Source organism: Danio rerio, chromosome 20, assembly GCF_049306965.1.
Source record: "Danio rerio strain Tuebingen ecotype United States chromosome 20, GRCz12tu, whole genome shotgun sequence".
Taxonomy (NCBI): domain Eukaryota; kingdom Metazoa; phylum Chordata; class Actinopteri; order Cypriniformes; family Danionidae; genus Danio; species Danio rerio.
This window is the reverse complement of record NC_133195.1, coordinates 53,400,540-53,419,436: the sequence shown is the minus strand read 5'-3', so window position 1 is coordinate 53,419,436 and position 18,897 is coordinate 53,400,540. Positions and strand designations below refer to the sequence as shown.

General features: G+C 37.3%; 1 protein-coding gene across 2 annotated transcripts in view; it reads right to left on the bottom strand.

Annotated features, from left to right (window-relative positions):
* Positions 1-871: 871 nt before the first annotated feature.
* slc24a4b (solute carrier family 24 member 4b) overlaps positions 872-18,897 on the bottom strand; it is an 89,898-nt gene continuing 71,872 nt past the window's right edge. The window contains exons 12-18 of one of the 2 annotated variants that reach the window (XR_012396160.1): positions 17,495-17,636; positions 13,938-14,104; positions 13,702-13,816; positions 10,954-11,066; positions 9,110-9,175; positions 4,668-5,198; positions 2,111-4,560 (exon numbers count right to left, since the gene is read on the bottom strand). Coding sequence is in view for 1 of the 2 variants with exons in the window: in XM_002665799.7 (XP_002665845.2) it covers positions 5,049-5,198; positions 9,110-9,175; positions 10,954-11,066; positions 13,702-13,816; positions 13,938-14,104; positions 17,495-17,636 (753 nt within the window). In the remaining variant the exon portion in view is untranslated. Of the gene's footprint in view, positions 5,199-9,109; positions 9,176-10,953; positions 11,067-13,701; positions 13,817-13,937; positions 14,105-17,494; positions 17,637-18,897 lie in introns of both variants that reach the window. The other variant, XM_002665799.7, reaches the window with a different exon arrangement.

Sequence of the window (18,897 nt, the reverse complement as noted above, 5' to 3'; positions counted from 1 at the left end):
GGTGTTGTCGCCGGTGCTGAATAGCGGTGCTGTCGCGCGCGTTCTGATCAGCTGTGTTGTGGCGCGCGTATTGTAAAGCGCCGAGGGGGGGTTGAGCGCGCATACTCAAGAGAGGTGTTGTCGCACGCCTACTGAAGGGCTGGACTGGACGGAGGTTGTGTCGCGTCGCGGGGGCACTTTTGATCGTTTTGGAAGGGCATTTTCTATCCAAGACTAAAAAGGGCATGTGCACTGCACAGGTTGAGCCCTATGTGTGCACATACCTGCAAGTTGGGGAATACGACTAATAGCAGTCATGGGGACTGCAGAAACACAGCACACTGTTCAGATTGATGCAGACATTGACTTGTACCGCAAAGAGACCTCTATCTCACTCATGGTTTGTCTTCTCAAGTGGGGGAAAGACAATGCACAACGTTACCCACTGCTGTCAACATGGGCCAAGTCATATCTCTCTTGTCCCAGAATCCTCAGTCCCAAATGAGAGGGGTTTTTTCTGTTGCAGGAGACATTGTAAATACCCAGAGATACCAGCTTTTACCAGATTATATTTATATGATAATTTTCCTTTAAACCCATCTCTATCTGAGTGAGTGAGTGATTAAATGTTGAATGTGATGAGTTTTCAACAATACTAAATTGAAACTTTATTTTTTTACATGGTTTAATAATTTTTTGTTATTAAAATTGAAGTTCCTGTTTCAAAGCTTACAGATAGATGGCTAATTTGTATGTCATTGATACTTTTGGCACTTTTTTGGAGTATTTTCAAAAGTTTTTTTTTTCCTGTAAATGATTCAATAAATACCGTACCGTGACATTCACACCGAGGTATTACCGTAGCGTGAAATTCTGATACCGTTACATCCCTAGTGTATTAACTTGCTCAGATTATTGTCAAAAATAGTAAGGTGCACTAGCAAACTAAACATAGTAAATTATGATCTCATTGGAATTTAATAACTAAAAATATATCTATCTGCTTAAAATTTTATTTTGAACTTACCTCATTATCCAAATTATTTCATTTTTGTTAGTATGTGTCATGTTTACCAGTGAACAAACCACCAGATGTCGCTGGTAAACACTCACTCATGAAACTACAAATCTGCCAGTTAATGGACTTCAACTTCATACATGCTCTTCGCCCACACACCTGCTTTCTCATTTAGCTTGATTTACATTCACACCTGAGGACTTTCAGAGACTGATTAACACACACTATTTAAGCCACACATTCACTCCTTCAGTTTGCCGAGTCTTGTTTATCTGTAAGGTGACATTACTACGCGTTATCCTGGTCTTGGTTTCCTGTGTTTTGATCTTAGCTTTGTTTATCCAGTTCTCCTGTTTAGCCACCTGCCTTCTGACCCCTCGCCTGTGTTTGACTACGATTCTGGACTGCCTGTATAGATCTGTTTGCTAGTGGTGGGCAAAGCGAGGCTTCATGAAACACTGAAACAGTCGAAGCAAATGTGTCGAAGCTTCGAAACGTTTTGAAACCCCACTCTACAGTGACATCTAGTGGTCAGTTTTTATGTATTCCACTGAAACAGCTGCAGCACATAACAGTTTAGCAAATTGAGGTATTAAAGCCCATTTTGTAACACTGGTCTTCAATAATGTAGCGGAGCGGTTAAGGTGTCTGACTGCTGTCCGGGGATAGTAGGTTCGAATCCAGGCTAATAAAGCCATTTTGAAATGCTTTAACACCAGTTGGTAATGCTTGCTCTTGAATCGTTTTGTTTCAACATTGGTCTGATATCCAAAAAAACAATTTGTGAATAAATATGTCTTGTTTTGGTCTTAAAACAGGGTTGTTGCTAGATCAGAAACTGTGGCCTGAAGTTATCAAGAATTATTTATATTATTTATAAAGTTTCCCATTTATTGTATTTTATTAACGTCTACCCAAACCCTAAACCAAACCATCACAGTACTGTAAAAATATAAATTATTGTTTTACAGTGTTACAAAAATGATGCTAAATTGATGGCGTAACTGCAGCTGTATCATATTTTGGCTACACAAAACAGAAACATGATAAAAACACATTAAACCATGATTTCGAAGTATTTGTGGAAGTCGGGATTCGAACCCAAAAAGTCATTTGATGCATAGTAACATGATGCACATGCACAGTCCACTAGGCCATATGAAATGAAATTTGCCTGTCCTTAGCAGCCAAATGGAGATTCGCCAGGTCTCGAAACGCTTCTAAGGGGATCAATGCTTTGAATCGCTTTAGTCACGTGACCAAGTGTTTCGAAACACTTTAGTCACGTGACTTGGGTGCTTCGGATCATGCTTCGGTGCAGCGTTTCGAAACACTGGCGCTTCGGGATCTCGACACTGTGTCGAAACGTCAGTTTCACGTCAGCCATCCCTACTGTTTGCACCTGTGTTGACCATCGCTTACCTGACTTTGAATAAACCTGCATTTGGATCCTACCTTCTGTTGTTGGTGTCACTCCCCGGCGTTACAGAAGACTCGGCCAACTAAAGGAGTGAATGTGTGGCTTAAATAGTGTGTGTTAATCAGTCTCTGAAAGTCCTCAGGTGTGAATGTAAATCAAGCTAAATGAGAAAGCAGGTGTGTGGGGGAAGAGCATGTATAAAGTTGAAGTCCATTAACTGGCAGATTTGTAGTTTCATGAGTGAGTGTTTACCAGCGACATCTGGTGGTTTGTTCACAATTTATTTGGCCATTCCTAAATGCTGTTCTTCCTTTTTAAGCATAATTCATATTACAATAAAAGTGCATGATGTGTAATACTTTGATTTTATTTGCATAAATATCTTCTTTTTTTTTACACATAAACTTATGTAGACATGGAGAGGATAATTTTCTAATTAATTGGCTACTTATTTATCTTTTTCAGGTAAATCTATCTTGTTTTAATGATGTTTAGATTAGGAAAAAAAAGACTGAACATAGTAGTGTGACTATACATTTAGTCAGATTTACCCTTAAGAATAATTAAGGGTAGAATTATCTTGTATTGAGTATTATATTACTGACATTGTTTTGCATGCTGCAACAATTAGCATTCTTAACGCTTTATATGCACATATTTGGACCAATGAGCTGTTATAGTGGGTGGAGTTAATGGCTATTTCCTTCCACTGTTCTACAAATGCACATATTTGGATCAATGAGAGGTCTAATGGGTGGAGCTACCAGTTACATTTACTCAATCGGCCTACATTTGAACCAATTAAAAATATCATAGTGAGTGGAGCCATTGGTCAGTTCCCTCAACTGGCCTACATATGCAAATACTTGCACCAATTACATATCATAGTGGGTGAAGCCATTGGTCAATTTCCTCAACTGGTCTACATATCCATATATTTGAACCAATTAAATATCATAGAGGGTGGAGCCATTGGTCAATTTCCTCAACTCGTCTACATATGCAAATATTTGGACCAATGAGATGTTAAAGTGGATGGGGCCACCATTTAATTACCTCAACTGGTCTGCATATGCAAATATTTGGGCTAATGAGAGGTCATAGTGGGTGGGGCCACCAGTTAATTCCCTCCACTAGTTTACATATGCAAATATTTGGACTAATGAGAGGTTACAGTGGGTGGAGCCACACGGTAATTTCCTCCACTGGTCTACATAAGCATTTATTTGGACCAATTAAATATCATAAGGGGTGGAGCCAACGGTTTATTTTCTCCACTGGTCTATATATGCAAATATTTGGACCAATAAGATGTCATAGTGGGTGGAGCCAACAGTTAATTTCCTCCACTGGTCTACATATGCAAATATGTAGACCAAAAAGATGTTAAAGTGGGTGGGGCCACTAGTTAATTCCCTCCATTTGGTCTACATATGTAAGTATTGGACCTATGCGAGGTCATCGTGGGAGGAGCCACTAGTTAATTTCCTCTACTAGTCTGCATATGCAAATATTTAGACCAAAAAGATTTTACAGTGGGTGGAGCCAATAGTTAATTTAACCTGCTGGTTTACATATGCAAATATTTGGACAATTGAGAGGTCATAGTGGGTGGAGTCAATAATTAATTTCCTCTACTAGTCTACATATGCAAATATTTGGACTAATAAGATGTCATAGTGGGTGGAGCCAGCAGTTAATTTCCTTCACTGGTCTACATATGTAACTATGTAGACCAATAAGATGTTAAGTGGGTGGAGCCCTCAGTTAATTTTCTCCATCTGGTTTGCATATGCAAATATTTGGACCAATGAGAGGTCATAGTGGGTGGAGCCACCAGTTAATTTCCTCTACTAGTCTGCATATGCAAATATTTAGACCAATAAGATATTACAGTGGGTGGAGCTAATAGTTAATTTCCCTTGCTGGTTTACATATGCACATATTTGGACCAATAAGATGCTATAATGGGTGGAGCCAACTGTTAATTTCCTCTACTGGTCAACATATGCAAATATATGGACCAATAAAATGTTCAAGTGGGTGAAGCCCCCAGTTAAAGTCCTCCATCTGGTCTACATATGCAAATATTTGGATCAATGAGAGGTCATAGTGGGTGGAGCCACTAGTTAATTTTACTTAACTGGTCTATATATGCATATATTTGAACCCATTAAATATCATAGTGGGTGGAACCACTAGTCAATTTCCTCCACTGATCTGCATATGCAAATATTTGCATATATTCACTGGTCAATGGCCAAAAAACTGAGAAACAAACAAACACTTTACAAATAAATGAACTTGAACCAGTGGAGAAAACGGCGTGAAGAAAAAGGCGAATGTTGATCTACCCTCCTAGCGCAATCCACATTTTCCATAATGCATTTTTGGGGATATTAAAGATCCTCAACTGGAAGAGAGAAAAGCTGCCAAGGAGAAGTTCCTCTTTCCGGGAGAAAATGTGGCAAAAAATGAGCTTATCAGGAAGATCCAATCCATCCACAGTGAAAAGCGAGACTCGTTGGAGGATTTTCAGTCGAGCGTTAGTGTTGTTGACGACTCACATTCGTCCAGTTTTTGCGGTGATCGTGGCATCAGAATGGTGCATTGTGGGATGTGGCATGGTTCCTAGTCTTCCCGACACATGGGTAAGTTGACGAAGGTGAAGACGTTGTATTCGATCATGATGGAGAAGCAGAGGAAGACGGCGTACAGCAGCAGCACATAAACACCCAGCTTAAAGTCCAGCTTCCAGTGGTTCAGGTGAATCCCCAGAATCTGAAGGACAAAAAGATGTTTATATAAAGTTAGAGTCAGATTTATTAGCCCTCCTGAATTATTAGGCCCCTTGTATATTTTTTCCCTAATTTCTGTTTAAGGGAAAGGGATATTTTTGCAACACATTTCTAAAAAGTTTTAATAACTCATTTCTAATAACTGATTTATTTTATCTTTGCCATGATGACAGCAAAATAATACTTGACTAGATTTTTTCAAGATACTAGTATTCAGCTTAATGTGACATTTAAAGGCTTAACTAGGGTAATTAGGCAAGTTATTGTATAATGATGGTTTGTTCTGTAGACATTGGAAACAAATATTGCTTAAGGGGGTTAATAATATTGACCTTAAAATGTTTTTATTTATTTATTTATTAAAAACTGCTTTTATTCTAGCCAAAATAAAACAAATAAGACTTTCCCCAGAAGAAAAAATATTATCAGACATGCTGTGAAAATTTCCTTGCTGTTAAACAACATTTAGGAAACATTAGAAAAATAAAAAATAATTTTGCCCACAACTGTAATATGTTCTGATAATTTAAAAACGCTTAAAGAGCCCATATTATGAGTTTTTGAAAATTCCCCTCCATGTAGTGTGTAACACAGCTCTAAGTGAAGTGAAGTATCCAGCTAAGGCTTAAATCTGTAAGAATACAGTGTTTAAAACGGTTGATTCATCTATAAAAGAGTCGACTCATAGTGCTTCAAACGAGTCGCCTTGATACCGAGTCATTAGGTGTTTCGCCATGACGTACGAACGAAACCAAGTTATTCACGTGCACGCGCAAACCCGGGAGATTTCAAACCTGAGGCCCCGCCCTCTGACGCAGAAACCCAGACACACACACACACACACCCACAAACACACGCACACAAACATGCCGGTCGATTGAAGTCACACTGCAGATGGACATTATATCGAGTCTCTACCCAAAGATGAAACCTCAGCATTATAACCAAGCATTTGGAAACTACTGGAAACTTCTGCAAACTACATGCTACAAAGAATACTTCATCGGCGTTTGTTAAAGGAAGGATCAGTAAAGAGTAACTTACTGATGGACGTCAGGATCGGTTTCTTCCTCCATTTCTCAAGTGTAAGTACGTGCGTTTAAAGTTGCCTCGTTTACTCTAGCTTGCAAATGTATTTAGTTGTGATTTGTTACTTGTAACCGCGTGTACTGTATCAGGTTAACTGGCTATATTCTCTTATCGCATGCAAAGACACGTTAAAAACGCGACGCGTGCTGCTTTGTTTACGGAGCTCCGTGGACGAGGGTAGTGTGTGTGTGCGTGCGCTGTCGTCCGGAGGTATGTGTGTGTGTGTTTGTGTGTGTGTGCGCGCGCGTTGTCGCCCGGAGGTGTGTGTGTGGTGTGTGTGTGTGCGGGGACGAGGGCAATGTTTGTGTGTGTGTGTGTGTTTGTGTCTGTGAAAAGAGCAGAGTGCGACAAGCTATGTGATCTCCTCGACAGTTTTTGGAGTTTTTGCTCAATAAAATAGTTAGTCGTCTGTATTTTCAAGTCCATTGACTGTATTTACATTGACCCACTGGCAGCTAAAATCCACGCCTACACTATCGAGCGTGTATGAACTGTGATTACTTTTATATTGCTGATTAGCTGTTGGGCATTTCACTCTGACTGAAGGCAGTCGACCAATCGCAACAGGCTGTCATTGGTCCAATCAGCGCAGATTAGCTTCGCGCTAAGGAGGGGTTTGGGAACAAATGAATCACTGGACGATTCATACGGGAGTCGCTGGGATAATTAGGTAAAAATAAATGCAGATTATAAGACCACGAAAGTGTTTTTTGACCTTGCATGGATATGAGACTGTTGTTGGAGACCCTTACAACCAAAATATGACCCTATTTCATGTATAATATGGGCTCTTTAAGTGATCTTCAGATTGAAGCAGCTGTCAGTCACTTTGTAGTAATTGTCATTTATATATTATCAGGGTAAACTTGTATTCAATTTTTATAGATTTTATCAACAATTCAAAATCAAATCCAAAATATATCATATTTAGTTCATGCAACTGTAATTTTACTTCAAACATTAACTAATAAGTGTAAATTTAATGTAATTTGATTTGACTTATATAAAATGATTCACCATTTTTTAATTCGTAAGCGAAAACCAAAACCTGCAATACGCATTTTAAGTAATGCCAATGTGAAAAATGTTCAAGTGATCAAATATATCAGAAATATTCATTTTTTTAATCAACTAAAATACTAAATGAATATCAAAACATTAAGCAATTAATACAAAATGTATTGACCTTATTCTAAAATGCGGAAGTGCGCCTGTTTTCGCGATTGTCTTAGAACTTCCGATTCAGCCGCCTATGGGAGAAATGACTAGGAATAATAAACGGCAGAAAACGGTCAAACTACTTGCTCTACAAACAAATGTTTGCATCACTATACAGACCAAGTAGAATAATATAACAAGAAAATATCAAATTGCAACATCAAGCAGCGTAATGAGCAGTTTTTAACGTCAAAAAATGAATGGAAGTGAATGAGACCGGAAGTCGCGAGACAAAAAGATTCAAATGGCAGCGCCCGCTCTCGGCGGAGAATAAGGTAAATACAAAAAGTGTTATTTTAGGAAAATCAAATACATAAACATACATAGCACTTTGTATTTTAATAATGAAGATAAGTGTATTTGTGATGTTACAACTATAGGATTTTAGGGTTAGGGTAGGGTGTGGGTTATGCTGTGTTCACACCAGGCGCGAAACGCGCGGATAAATTGCGCTATTCGAGCGTAAATATTTGCGTGATTGGCAGGGCTTCTGTCTGCCCGGTGACTCTAGCTTCATTGCTAAATGGCTAACATGGATTTTATTTAAAAAATAACAGTGTTTATGTGCTTTATGAAGGCTGAAAAACAGTGTTGATACGTTTAGGGCCGTGTTTGAGTCCACTAGATCCTTTTAGAGGTGCATCCAGCTCTGTGAGCTTATAAACTCCTCCAGAAACTGAACCTGGATGATGGAGGCTTTCAGCAGTGCCTCTGACTGAGCCCAGCCCAGTTTGTTGAACTGTTGTCGGTGTCGGCTTGAGGATTTTCCCCGGGACACCAACAACAGGCGTTACGTCACAATTACGTTACAAGCTCCGGATAGGATAACGCGGCGTGAATGTCTGCTTAAATTCAGATTTTTGAACTCGAGCGATTTGCACAAAACGCACGTTAGGTGGGTCAAACACGGAAAACGCTCAATTCGTGCTGTGCCGCACCATTCACGCGTATCGCATCATTCGCACCGCGCAATTCATACGTATCGCACCGCAGGATGTCTATTTGCACGTTTGCATTGACTTAACATGTAAATCCCTCGCGCTTGACACACCTTCTGCGTCTGGTGTGAACGCAGCATTAGAGTTAGGTTAGGTTAGGTTAGGGTAAGGGTTAGGTCAGAGTTAGGGTTAGGCAGATGTTTATAATTTTTAGTAAATGTATTTTCTAGCGTAGCACAAATTTAAGTCTGCCAATCAATTTTAATGCTACTATTATGAATATTTTAGCAAAAATCACTATATTCACTATTTACTTTCCCTCAAATGGATTTAAACCTTTATGACAGTCTTTCTACTGTTGAACACAAAAGAAGATATTTGGAAGAACGCTGAAAAACGACAAGATTTCAGCATTCTTCCAAATATCTACTTTTGTGTTCAACAAAAGAAAGAAACTCAAAATGATTTGGAATAAGTGAAAGGTGAGTAAATGATGACAGAATTTTCATTTTTGGGTGAACTATCCCTTTAATATTTCCAAAGAATTTCTAGTTTGCAAACTGGAGCACCCGTCATTCAAAAGTAAACGTTTCTGCAATCTTTTCAACAGATGTGACAGAAAAAGTCATTAATTTTCTGAGTGACTCACGGTGAGAGCGACGGAGCCCAGAAGAAGCACAACCGAATACAGCAGACCCCGACTGTTGATCATCACCTGAACAGACAGAAAACACCAACTTTAAACCATCACAATGAAGACTATGATTATCATTCATTTTTTCATTTTCCTTCAACTTGGTCCCATATTTATCAGGGGTCGCTACAGCGGAATGAACTGCCAACTATTCCAGCATATGTTTAACGCAGCAGATACCCTTTCAGCTGCAACCCAGTATTGGGAAATGTCTAAATGTAATCTGGTATCATTAATTGTCATTAAAATTCATAATTTTTTTATTATTCATCGTTAATAAAGGGTAATGAGATCAACATTTAACATAATTTAATTTTATTATTTGACCTAAAATATTTAGTAAACATGTATTTGCTTGTTTTAAATTAATTAATTAATTAATTAGCAGGTAGTTAATATGTTTCTAACATGAATTAGTATAATTGCTAGCATCTTTCTTACAATAATTTTCATGTTGTTAGCTGGAATATACATGTTTATTGCATAAAATAGCATGTTTCTGGTATACATGTTGCTAGCATGTTTCCAACACTAGTTAGCATGTTGATAGTACATTGCATATTTTTTGTTTAAAATACATTAGCATGTGTTTCCAGCATGAATTAGCATGTTTGCTAGCACTTAAGGACTGTGAATTAGAATGTTGCTTTGCTGCTTCACGTATGAATTAGCATGCTACAAGCATGAATTACAATACTGCTAGCCTGTGGCTAATATAACATATTTCTAATATAAATTAGATGATACCAAGAATTAGGATTAATTAACATGTTTAGCATAACATTTATGGTTGCCTGTAGTTTAGTATTTTTTTTTTACTTGACTTAGCATGTTGTTAGTAGGAATTTGTGCTTTGCTGGAGTTTTAAGCTTAAAATGAATTAGCACGTATTTCCAGCATTAATTAGCATGTTGCTAGCATATAACTAGCATGAATTAGAATGTTCCTTCACTGCTTATATGAAGTAGCATGTTGCTAGGATGTTACTAGCATAAATTAGAGTTTTGTTAGCATGTTTATAACTTAACATATTTATAAAATAAATGAGATGTTACCAAGAGTTAGCATTAATTAACATGTTTCTAGCATAAAAACAACATTGCTAACATTTGTCTTGTATGGTTAGCATATACACCGTAGCTATTATGTAAACATTATGTTTTTACCATGAATTAGCATCTAACTTGACTTAGCATGACTTAGCATGCTATAATTAGCATGAATTAGAATGTTCTAATTGCTTCTAGTGTGAATTAGCATGTTGCTAGCAGTTTTGCCAGGATGTTTCTAACTTTCAGATGTGTATCAGTACATGCTTCCAGTATAACAAGCAATATTGCTAACATTTATCTTAGCATTTGTACTGTAGCTATTATTACAATATGTTTTTATTATGAATTAACACATTGTTAGCATCTTTTTAACATGCTGTTAGCAAGAATGTGCATGTTTGTAGCATAAATTTGCATGTTTCTAGCATGAATTGACATGTTGCTTGCATGTTTTGTGGATTTAGGTAAATATGTTGTGTTTTTCTACATATTTCATAAAGAGGTATATTTGATTTCCTTCTAGCAATTTTTCTCCAGAACAAAAAATCGATTAGGAAATACTGTGAAAATGTCCTTTCTGTGTAAATCAGCACTTGGTAAATATTTGAAAAACAATAAAAATTTTACAGAAGGGCAGGAGGCCATGATAATTTTACCCTTAGTTGTAAATAGATCTTTCAGTAACGGGTTTCACAGGAGCACAGCTTGATCTCTGTCCAAACACAAAGAGTGGAGAAATGTGCTTACCACTGATCCGTAGTTGACGGCCATGGTCTGCAGAGCCCATGGGACACCAAGACCCACCAGAATGTCAAACACGTTACTGCCGATAGTGTTGGACACGGCCATGTCTCCCAGACCTGAGAAAAAAAATATCTACTTTACACTTTCAGACTCCCAAACACATCACCGGAGCTTCAGAGACCACACTGATGCCAAATATGAGCTCTGAAGACCCGTCAGATGGGATATCAATGTAGATTTTCACCTTAAAATTGAGTACTCAAGTAAAAGGTAATGCTGTATTAATACCAAAGAAAAATGTAACAATGAAACAATAATGATAAAATATATATGTCAGTTTTATTAAAACCAAATTTACATAATTAACTTGAATTATTTTGGCTGAAATATTTTTAAACATTAATTTGCTAGATTTTAACATATTGTTAACAATATTGACATGTTTCTAACATGAATTAGCATGTTGCTAGCATATATTTTTTGCAATAATTATGTTGTTAGAATTTTCATGTTTGCTGCATGTTGTTAGCATGTTTTAAAAAATGGTCATGCTGTTAGCTAGAATTTGCATGTTTTTTTGCATGAACTGGCATGTTATTAACATATTTTTTTACAATAAATATCATGTTAGCTAGAATAACAACATAATAATTAGATGTGTAGCATGTTGTTAGCATCTTTTTTAATAATTATCATAGTTGGATAGAATTTGCATGTTTGCTGCATAAATTAGCATGTTGTTAGTATGTTTTTAAAATAATTATAAAATAATATTGTACAATTTGAATGTTGCTTCAGTGCTTCTAGTATGAACTAGCATATTGCTAGCATGTTCCTTGCATAAATTAAAATGTTTACAACTTAATGTAAAGCTAACATATTTTTAACATAAATTAAATATTTGTTACCAAGAATCAGCCTTAATTAACATGTTTCTAGCATTAAAATCTTATTGCTAAATTTAATCTTGTATGGTTAGCATATTGTTAACATATATTGCAATTATTTAATAAAAATTATGTTTTTACCGTGAATAAACACATTGTTAGCATCTTTCAAACAGGCTGTTAACAAGAATTTGCATGTTTAAATTAGCCTGTTTCTAGTGCAAATTAATATGTTAAGCATGTTTTTTTATGAATTGCATGTTGTTCGCTAGAATTAGCATGTTTCTAGCATGAATTAACATGCTTACAACATGAAGTAGCATGTCATGTTCATAACATGAATTTGAATTTTGATGACTATTTTTTACTTAACATATAGCTAACATATTTCTAACATAAATTAGATATTTGTCTCCAAAAATTTACATTAATTAAAATATTTCTTGGCTTAAACATAATGCTTTATCCTGTATAGTTAGCATATTGTTGTAGCTTATACTGTAGCTATTTATAAACATTATGTTTTTTATCAAGAATTAGCATGTTGGCAGCTAGAACTTACACATTTGTAGCATAATTAGCATGTAGCTGGCATATTTACAACAGGAATTAGCATAGCAGAAATTTGTTAATGTACTTTGTTAATGTTTAAGATTAACTAATAATCATGCTACCTACATGTTTCCAACATAAATTAGCATGTTGTTAGCACATAACAGCACGTATGAATTAACACCAAGATCCTAACACGAATTAGATTTTTGCTGGCATGTTTTTAACTTAACATAGCTGACATATTTTCAACATAAATTAGATATTAGCAAAACTTTAATGACATATTTTTATTGGCATAAAAATGATGACATTATTATGGTTAGCACATTGTGATGTTTGTTAAGTATGTTTACAACGTGAATTAGCATGTTGTACGCAGAAATTAGGTCTTTAACATTAACAGTTCAAAATAATTTATGATGTTGTTACGCCTGTCATGTTGTTACCGCATAACTAGTAGGAATTTGAATGTTGCTTCCATGCTTCTAGTATGAATTAGCATTTTGCTAGCATGTTACTTATCATATAACTAACACGTTTCTAACATAGATGTTTGCATTAAAAATAATATTACTAACATCTATCTTGTATGGTTAACATATCGCTAGCATACATACTGTAGCTATTTAGTAAAAATTATGTTTTCATCATAAATTAGATGTTAGCATCTTTCTACCATGAATTAGCATGTTAGCCGGAATTGGTACCCTACTTTGCTAAAGTATTAAACTTAAAATAAGTTAGAATGTAATCAGCATATTTTCAGCATTAATTGTCATGTTGCTAGCATATAACTAGCATGAATTAGAATGTTGCTTTACTGCTTCTAGTATGAATTAGCATGCTGTTAGCATGCTACTAGCATGATTTAGAATTTAACATATTCTAACTCATAATTTGACATATTCCTAAAATAAATTAGATGTGTTATCAAGATTTAGCAATAACTAACATGTTTCTAGCATAACCTTCTCTTATATATCTTATAGCTATTACGTAAACATTAGGTTTTACCGTGAATTAACACATTGTTAGCATCTTTCTAACATGTTGCTAGCAAGAATGTGCATGTTTGTAACATAAATTAGTATGTTTCTAGCATGAATTAACATGTTGTTAGGACTAGTGCTAGTATGGATTAGTATTAGTTCAGTGACTGAGAGTGACACAGGAATGTTCCTGATGATGTTTTGTGCCTCTCTTATCATATGCTCTACTCTGCTCCTTGATGCTAAAATATTCAGTATTTAATGTTAAAAGCCTCCGCTTTATTGATCTAGCACTAGACATTAAAACCTGATCAATCTACCTTGACGAGCCACGATCAGACTGGCGATGCAGTCCGGGACGCTCGTTCCTGCAGCCAAAAACGTGATACCCATGATGACATCAGGAATGCCCAGCGTATATCCAATAATTGTCACCTGGAAGAAGTAATGGAAACTGGTCAAGTGTCATCTGTATGTTGATATAAGCCTAACAGTGGCACTTAAAAACAAGAGAGACACATCTGATCCAGACAGACAGATACAGTTTCATACATACCATCCACACCATGAAGTATGAGAAGACGGCGATCCAGACAGTGGAGAGGATAAAAGAGAGCATGAAGTATTTCTCCCAGCGAGACTTGGCACAGTTCGGGATGGTGAAAAACAGGATCAACAACAACGGCCAAGAGATCAGCCATTTAGTTCTGTTCATACAGCCATCTGAAACACACACACACACACACACACACACACACACACACACACACACACACACACACTGTTATTACAAGAAGCTTGTTTTAAACATGCAAGGCTAGTTTTTAACCGCAGACGGCGCTCTAGGCTAGTTTTTAACCAGGGATGGTGCTCTAGGTTAGTTTTTAACTCCAGACGGAGGTCTTAGCTAGTTTTTAACAGCCGATGGTGCTCTATGTTTTAATGGCAGATGGTGCTCTAGGCTAGTTTATAACGGTAGTCTGTAATCTATTCTAGTTTTTAAAGGAAGACGTGTTGTAGCCTATTTTTTTTAACAGCAGATGGTGCTGTAGGCTAGTTTTCAGCAGCAGATGGTGCTCTAGGATAGTGTTTAACAGCAGACTGCGCTCTAGCCTAGTATTTTTTTTTTTTTTTTTTTTTACAGCAGATGGTGTAAAAGTAGGCTAGTATTTAACAGCAGATGGTGCTCTAGGCTAGTTTTTTACAGCAGATGGCGATCTAGGATAGTTTTTAACAGCAGATGGCACTCCAGGTTAGTTTTTAAAAAGCAGATGGCGCTCTGGGCTAGTTTTTAACAGCATATGGTGCTCTGGGCTTATTTTTACAGCAAATGGCGCTCTAGGCTAGTTTTTAACAACAGAAAGCGTTCTAGGCTAGTTTTTAACAGTAAATGGCGCTCTAGGCACGTTTTTAACAACAGATGATGATCTAGGCTAGTTTTTTACAACAGATGGCGGTCTAGGCTAGTTTTTTACAACAGATGGCGGTCTAGGCTAGTTTTTAACAACAGATGGCGGTCTAGGCTAGTTTTTAACAGCAGATGATGCTCTAGGCTAGTTTTTAACAGTAAATGGCGCTCAAGGCTAGTTTTTAACAACAGATGGCTGTCTAGGCTAGTTTCTAGCAGCAGATGGTGCTTTAAGCTACTTTTTAACAAAAGATGGCGCTCTAGGTTAGTTTTTAACAGCAGATGATGATCTAGGATAGTTTTTAACAGCAGATGGCGGTCTAGGCTAGTTTTAAACAGCAGATGATGATCTAGGATAGTCGTTACAGCAGATGATGCTCTAGGCTAGTTTTTAACAGTAAATGGTGCTCAAGGCTAGTTTTTAACAACAGATGGCGGTCTAGGCTAGTTTTTAACAACAGATGGCGGTCTAGGCTAGTTTTTAACAGCAGATGGTGTTCTAGGATAGTTTTTAACAGCAGATGATGCTCTAGGCTAGTTTTTAACAGTAAATGGCGCTCAAGGCTAGTTTTTTTAACAACAGATGGCGGTCTAGGCTAGTTTCTAGCAGCAGATGGTGCTTTAGGCTAGTTTTTAACAAAAGATGGCGCTCTAGGTTAGTTTTAACAGCAGATGATGATCTAGGATTGTTTTTACAGCAGATGATGCTCTACGCTAGTTTTTAACAGAAAATTGTGCTCAAGGCTAGTTTTTAACAACAGATGGTGGTCTGGGCTAGTTTTTAATAACAGATGGTGCTCTAGGCTAGTTTTTAACAGCAGACTGCGCTCTAGGCTAGTTTTTAACATTAAATGACACTCAAGGCTAGTTTTTAACATCAGATGGCGCTCCAGGCTAGTTTTTAACATCAGATGGCGGTCTAGACTTGTTTTTAACAGCAGATGGAGGTCTAGGCTAGTTTTTAACATCAGATGATGATCTAGGCTAGTTTTTAACAGTAAATGACACTCTAGATTCAGATTCAGATTCAATTCATTTGTCACTACACTTTCGTATAGCGAGATTGGACCCCCCAGACCATACACAAAACATCACAAACAACTTTTCAGGGGAGACAGATCTTAGGAGGTAGCATTTAGAAACGAAGAAAGATACATTTGGACAGTTAGGCTAAAAAACACCCCCTCAGCTTGCCCTTGATAAGGACAAAGTGAGAAAAGGGAGAAAAACAGCCCTATCTTAGCACAAGCACACCGGCAAGACACAACATAGACAGAGGGGATGGGAACAGGGGTAATGGAAAACAGTCCGTTGAGTGCGGGCAGCCAACTGGTCCAGCAGCCATTTCCGGCGCAAGTCACAGCCCCGCCCACGCCCCACATGGGTAAAAGCACACGAAGGCGTTTGGATGGGGATCGGTGGTGAATGTTTATCTGTAGATATGTTTGTGTGTGTGTGAGCCTGCATAGTCCAGAGTCCCGCAGGTGTCCTTGACAGGGGCAGGAATTTCAGAGCGTCCGCTTATCTTGCTTATCCCAGGGAGTTGTTTACTTCCAGCCGAGGCCGTCTGGCAGGAGTAAGAGGAGAGCTGAAAAAAAGACAGTAAGATACTTCCACTTTAGGTCAATATGTGCCAATTCCACAGATATTTAATGTCCATCACTCATCTCCCGATCTGGCCAAAATTTGTTGCAGAGCCGCTAGCTTTACCTCGATGGTTTCCAGTTTGCAGTCAAGGACCATAGTCTGATTCGCGACCCTACCCATCAGTGTTTCAATCAAGCCGGCCAGCCTAGTGGGGTTTTGAGCTGCGCTGACGGCTTTTATCAGTTTCCGATATCCCAGGGCCCCGTATAAGCCCATCAGCAGAAACCCTGTTATCAAAGTTCCGAATAGGTAGATATCTTCAATATCCTCCAGAGACAGAGCAGCTAGACAGAGGACTCTCCACTTCTCCCACCCGTCCATCACATATCCAGCTGCGAACGTCCCCGCAGGACAGCTGGGTTCCCCGGAGCCCAGCGATCTCGTTGAGAAGATGGTGTCAATTGCATTCAGAGACCAGTTGATCAAATCCATAATTCCTTTTTCGTTTGGAAAAGCAGGACAAGGAGAGCCTCAGAGATAGAATAAGACGAGACAAGAGGTGCTAGCAAGGAGAGATATGGGACGGAGCGGGAAGAAGAGCGACCGCCTTCGCCGAGAGCCAAAGAAGCTGAAGAAGGCTAGTTTTTAACAGCAGATGGTGCTCTAGTATAGTATTTAACAGCAGACAGTGCTCTATGCTAGTTTTTTTTCCAGCAGAGGGCGCTGGAGGCACGTTTTTAAAGACAGACATTGTTTTAGACTAGATTTAACAGCGGATGATGTTCTAAGCTAGTTCTTAACATCAGACGGTGCTCTAGGCTAGCTTTCAATAGCAGATTGACCTTTAGGCTGGTAGATGTCACTCTAGGCTAGTTTTAACATAGATGGCGCTCTAAAGCAATGCATTTTAAAAATCTCATAAATGAACAGAATTAATTTATCATCGTATAATTACAAATGATTTTTCGATACAGCTCTTGGAAACAGTACTGCATACGTCACAATTTAACAAAAGTTATAACATGTTTAACTTGTTATAATGCTTAAATATATAACGTTATTGTGCTTTTTCATTGAATTGTCTTTTAAACAGAAACAGAAGCCTGTGTTCTGCTCACCTGGTAATCTGAATGGTGTGGTGAGTTCACTCTCCTTCTCCTCTGTGCTTTTGTCTTCTGGTACGTTTCCATTCTCAATGTCTGGTTTTCCATCCACCACAGCCGTCTCAACACCGTTAGCGGACTGGACCAACCTCTGGCGCTGAACACGCACAAGCACGCACACACACGCACGCACGCACACAGAAGTTTCAAGTCAAATTTCAAGTTTAAAATGTCCTTTATTTTGTCATTCAAAACATTACAAATTGATCTTACGTTTCACTGGCAGTCAGCAAAAAAAAAAAAAAACGAATGTTAAACTAAAAATAAATAATAGCAAAAATATATATAATAAAATATTAAACTAAGCATGATTAAACATTTAAAAATAAAACAATTTTATAAAACTAATATTTATGAAATACACCTTAAGCAGCAGAAAAAACTATAAAAACTTAAATAAATAAATTAAAATATTTAAGTACACAAATGTAAATAAATAAAAACACACACATTTTTTTTTTGTTTTTTTGTTTATTTGTTTGGTTTTTGTTTTTTTGTAAATTGCATGAACATTTTATAGGTTTCTATTGTTTTTATACTGTACAAATGGTATTTTCCATTGCGCTACCCCAACCTATAATTAGCCTGCCTCTATATTTTTCCCTAATTTCTGTTTAAAGGAGAGAAGATTTATTACACACATTTTTAACACTAAACATAATAGTTTTAATAACTCATTTCTAATAACTGATTTTTTTTTTTATCTTTGCCATGATGACAGTAAATTTTCTGACTACATATTTTTTAAGTAACTAATATTCAGCCTAAATTGACGTTTAACGGCTTAACGAAGTTAATATATTTTATTAAGCAAGTCATTAGGTGCGTCCGACTTCATGCAGCGCTGCTCAGATCGATCAAAATCTGTCTTAAATCGGTGCATGCTGGTTAGAAATTTTGCCTGGATTGATGCTGCGCAGACGCCACGTGACTGTAACATGTGTGGCTTAAAAGTACGGCGACAGCGATCCAAGATCAGACATTTGATTCAGCCGGTGCAGCATCTGAAGAGCGACTGCAGGAGCTGCGATGACGACAGCGATATTACACGATTGGCCGAGTTCACCGCATGACAACAACCACGTGTTTCGGTTTATTATTGGACAACTTTCATCTCATAAATTTCCAAACAAACAATTCCATTTTCATACCATTTCTATGTTTTCTCCAATCATTTGTTTATTGGTTTATTCAACCTTTTTATACAGACTATTTATTGTATTCAACCCCATAAATTATTTAAAATATATATTTTTGTGAATAACCTAAATATTAACTCAAATAAGACTTAAAGACTTGTAATAAAATTATTTTCGTCACTGATCCTCACCCCCCTATGTGGGTTTCCTAACAAATTA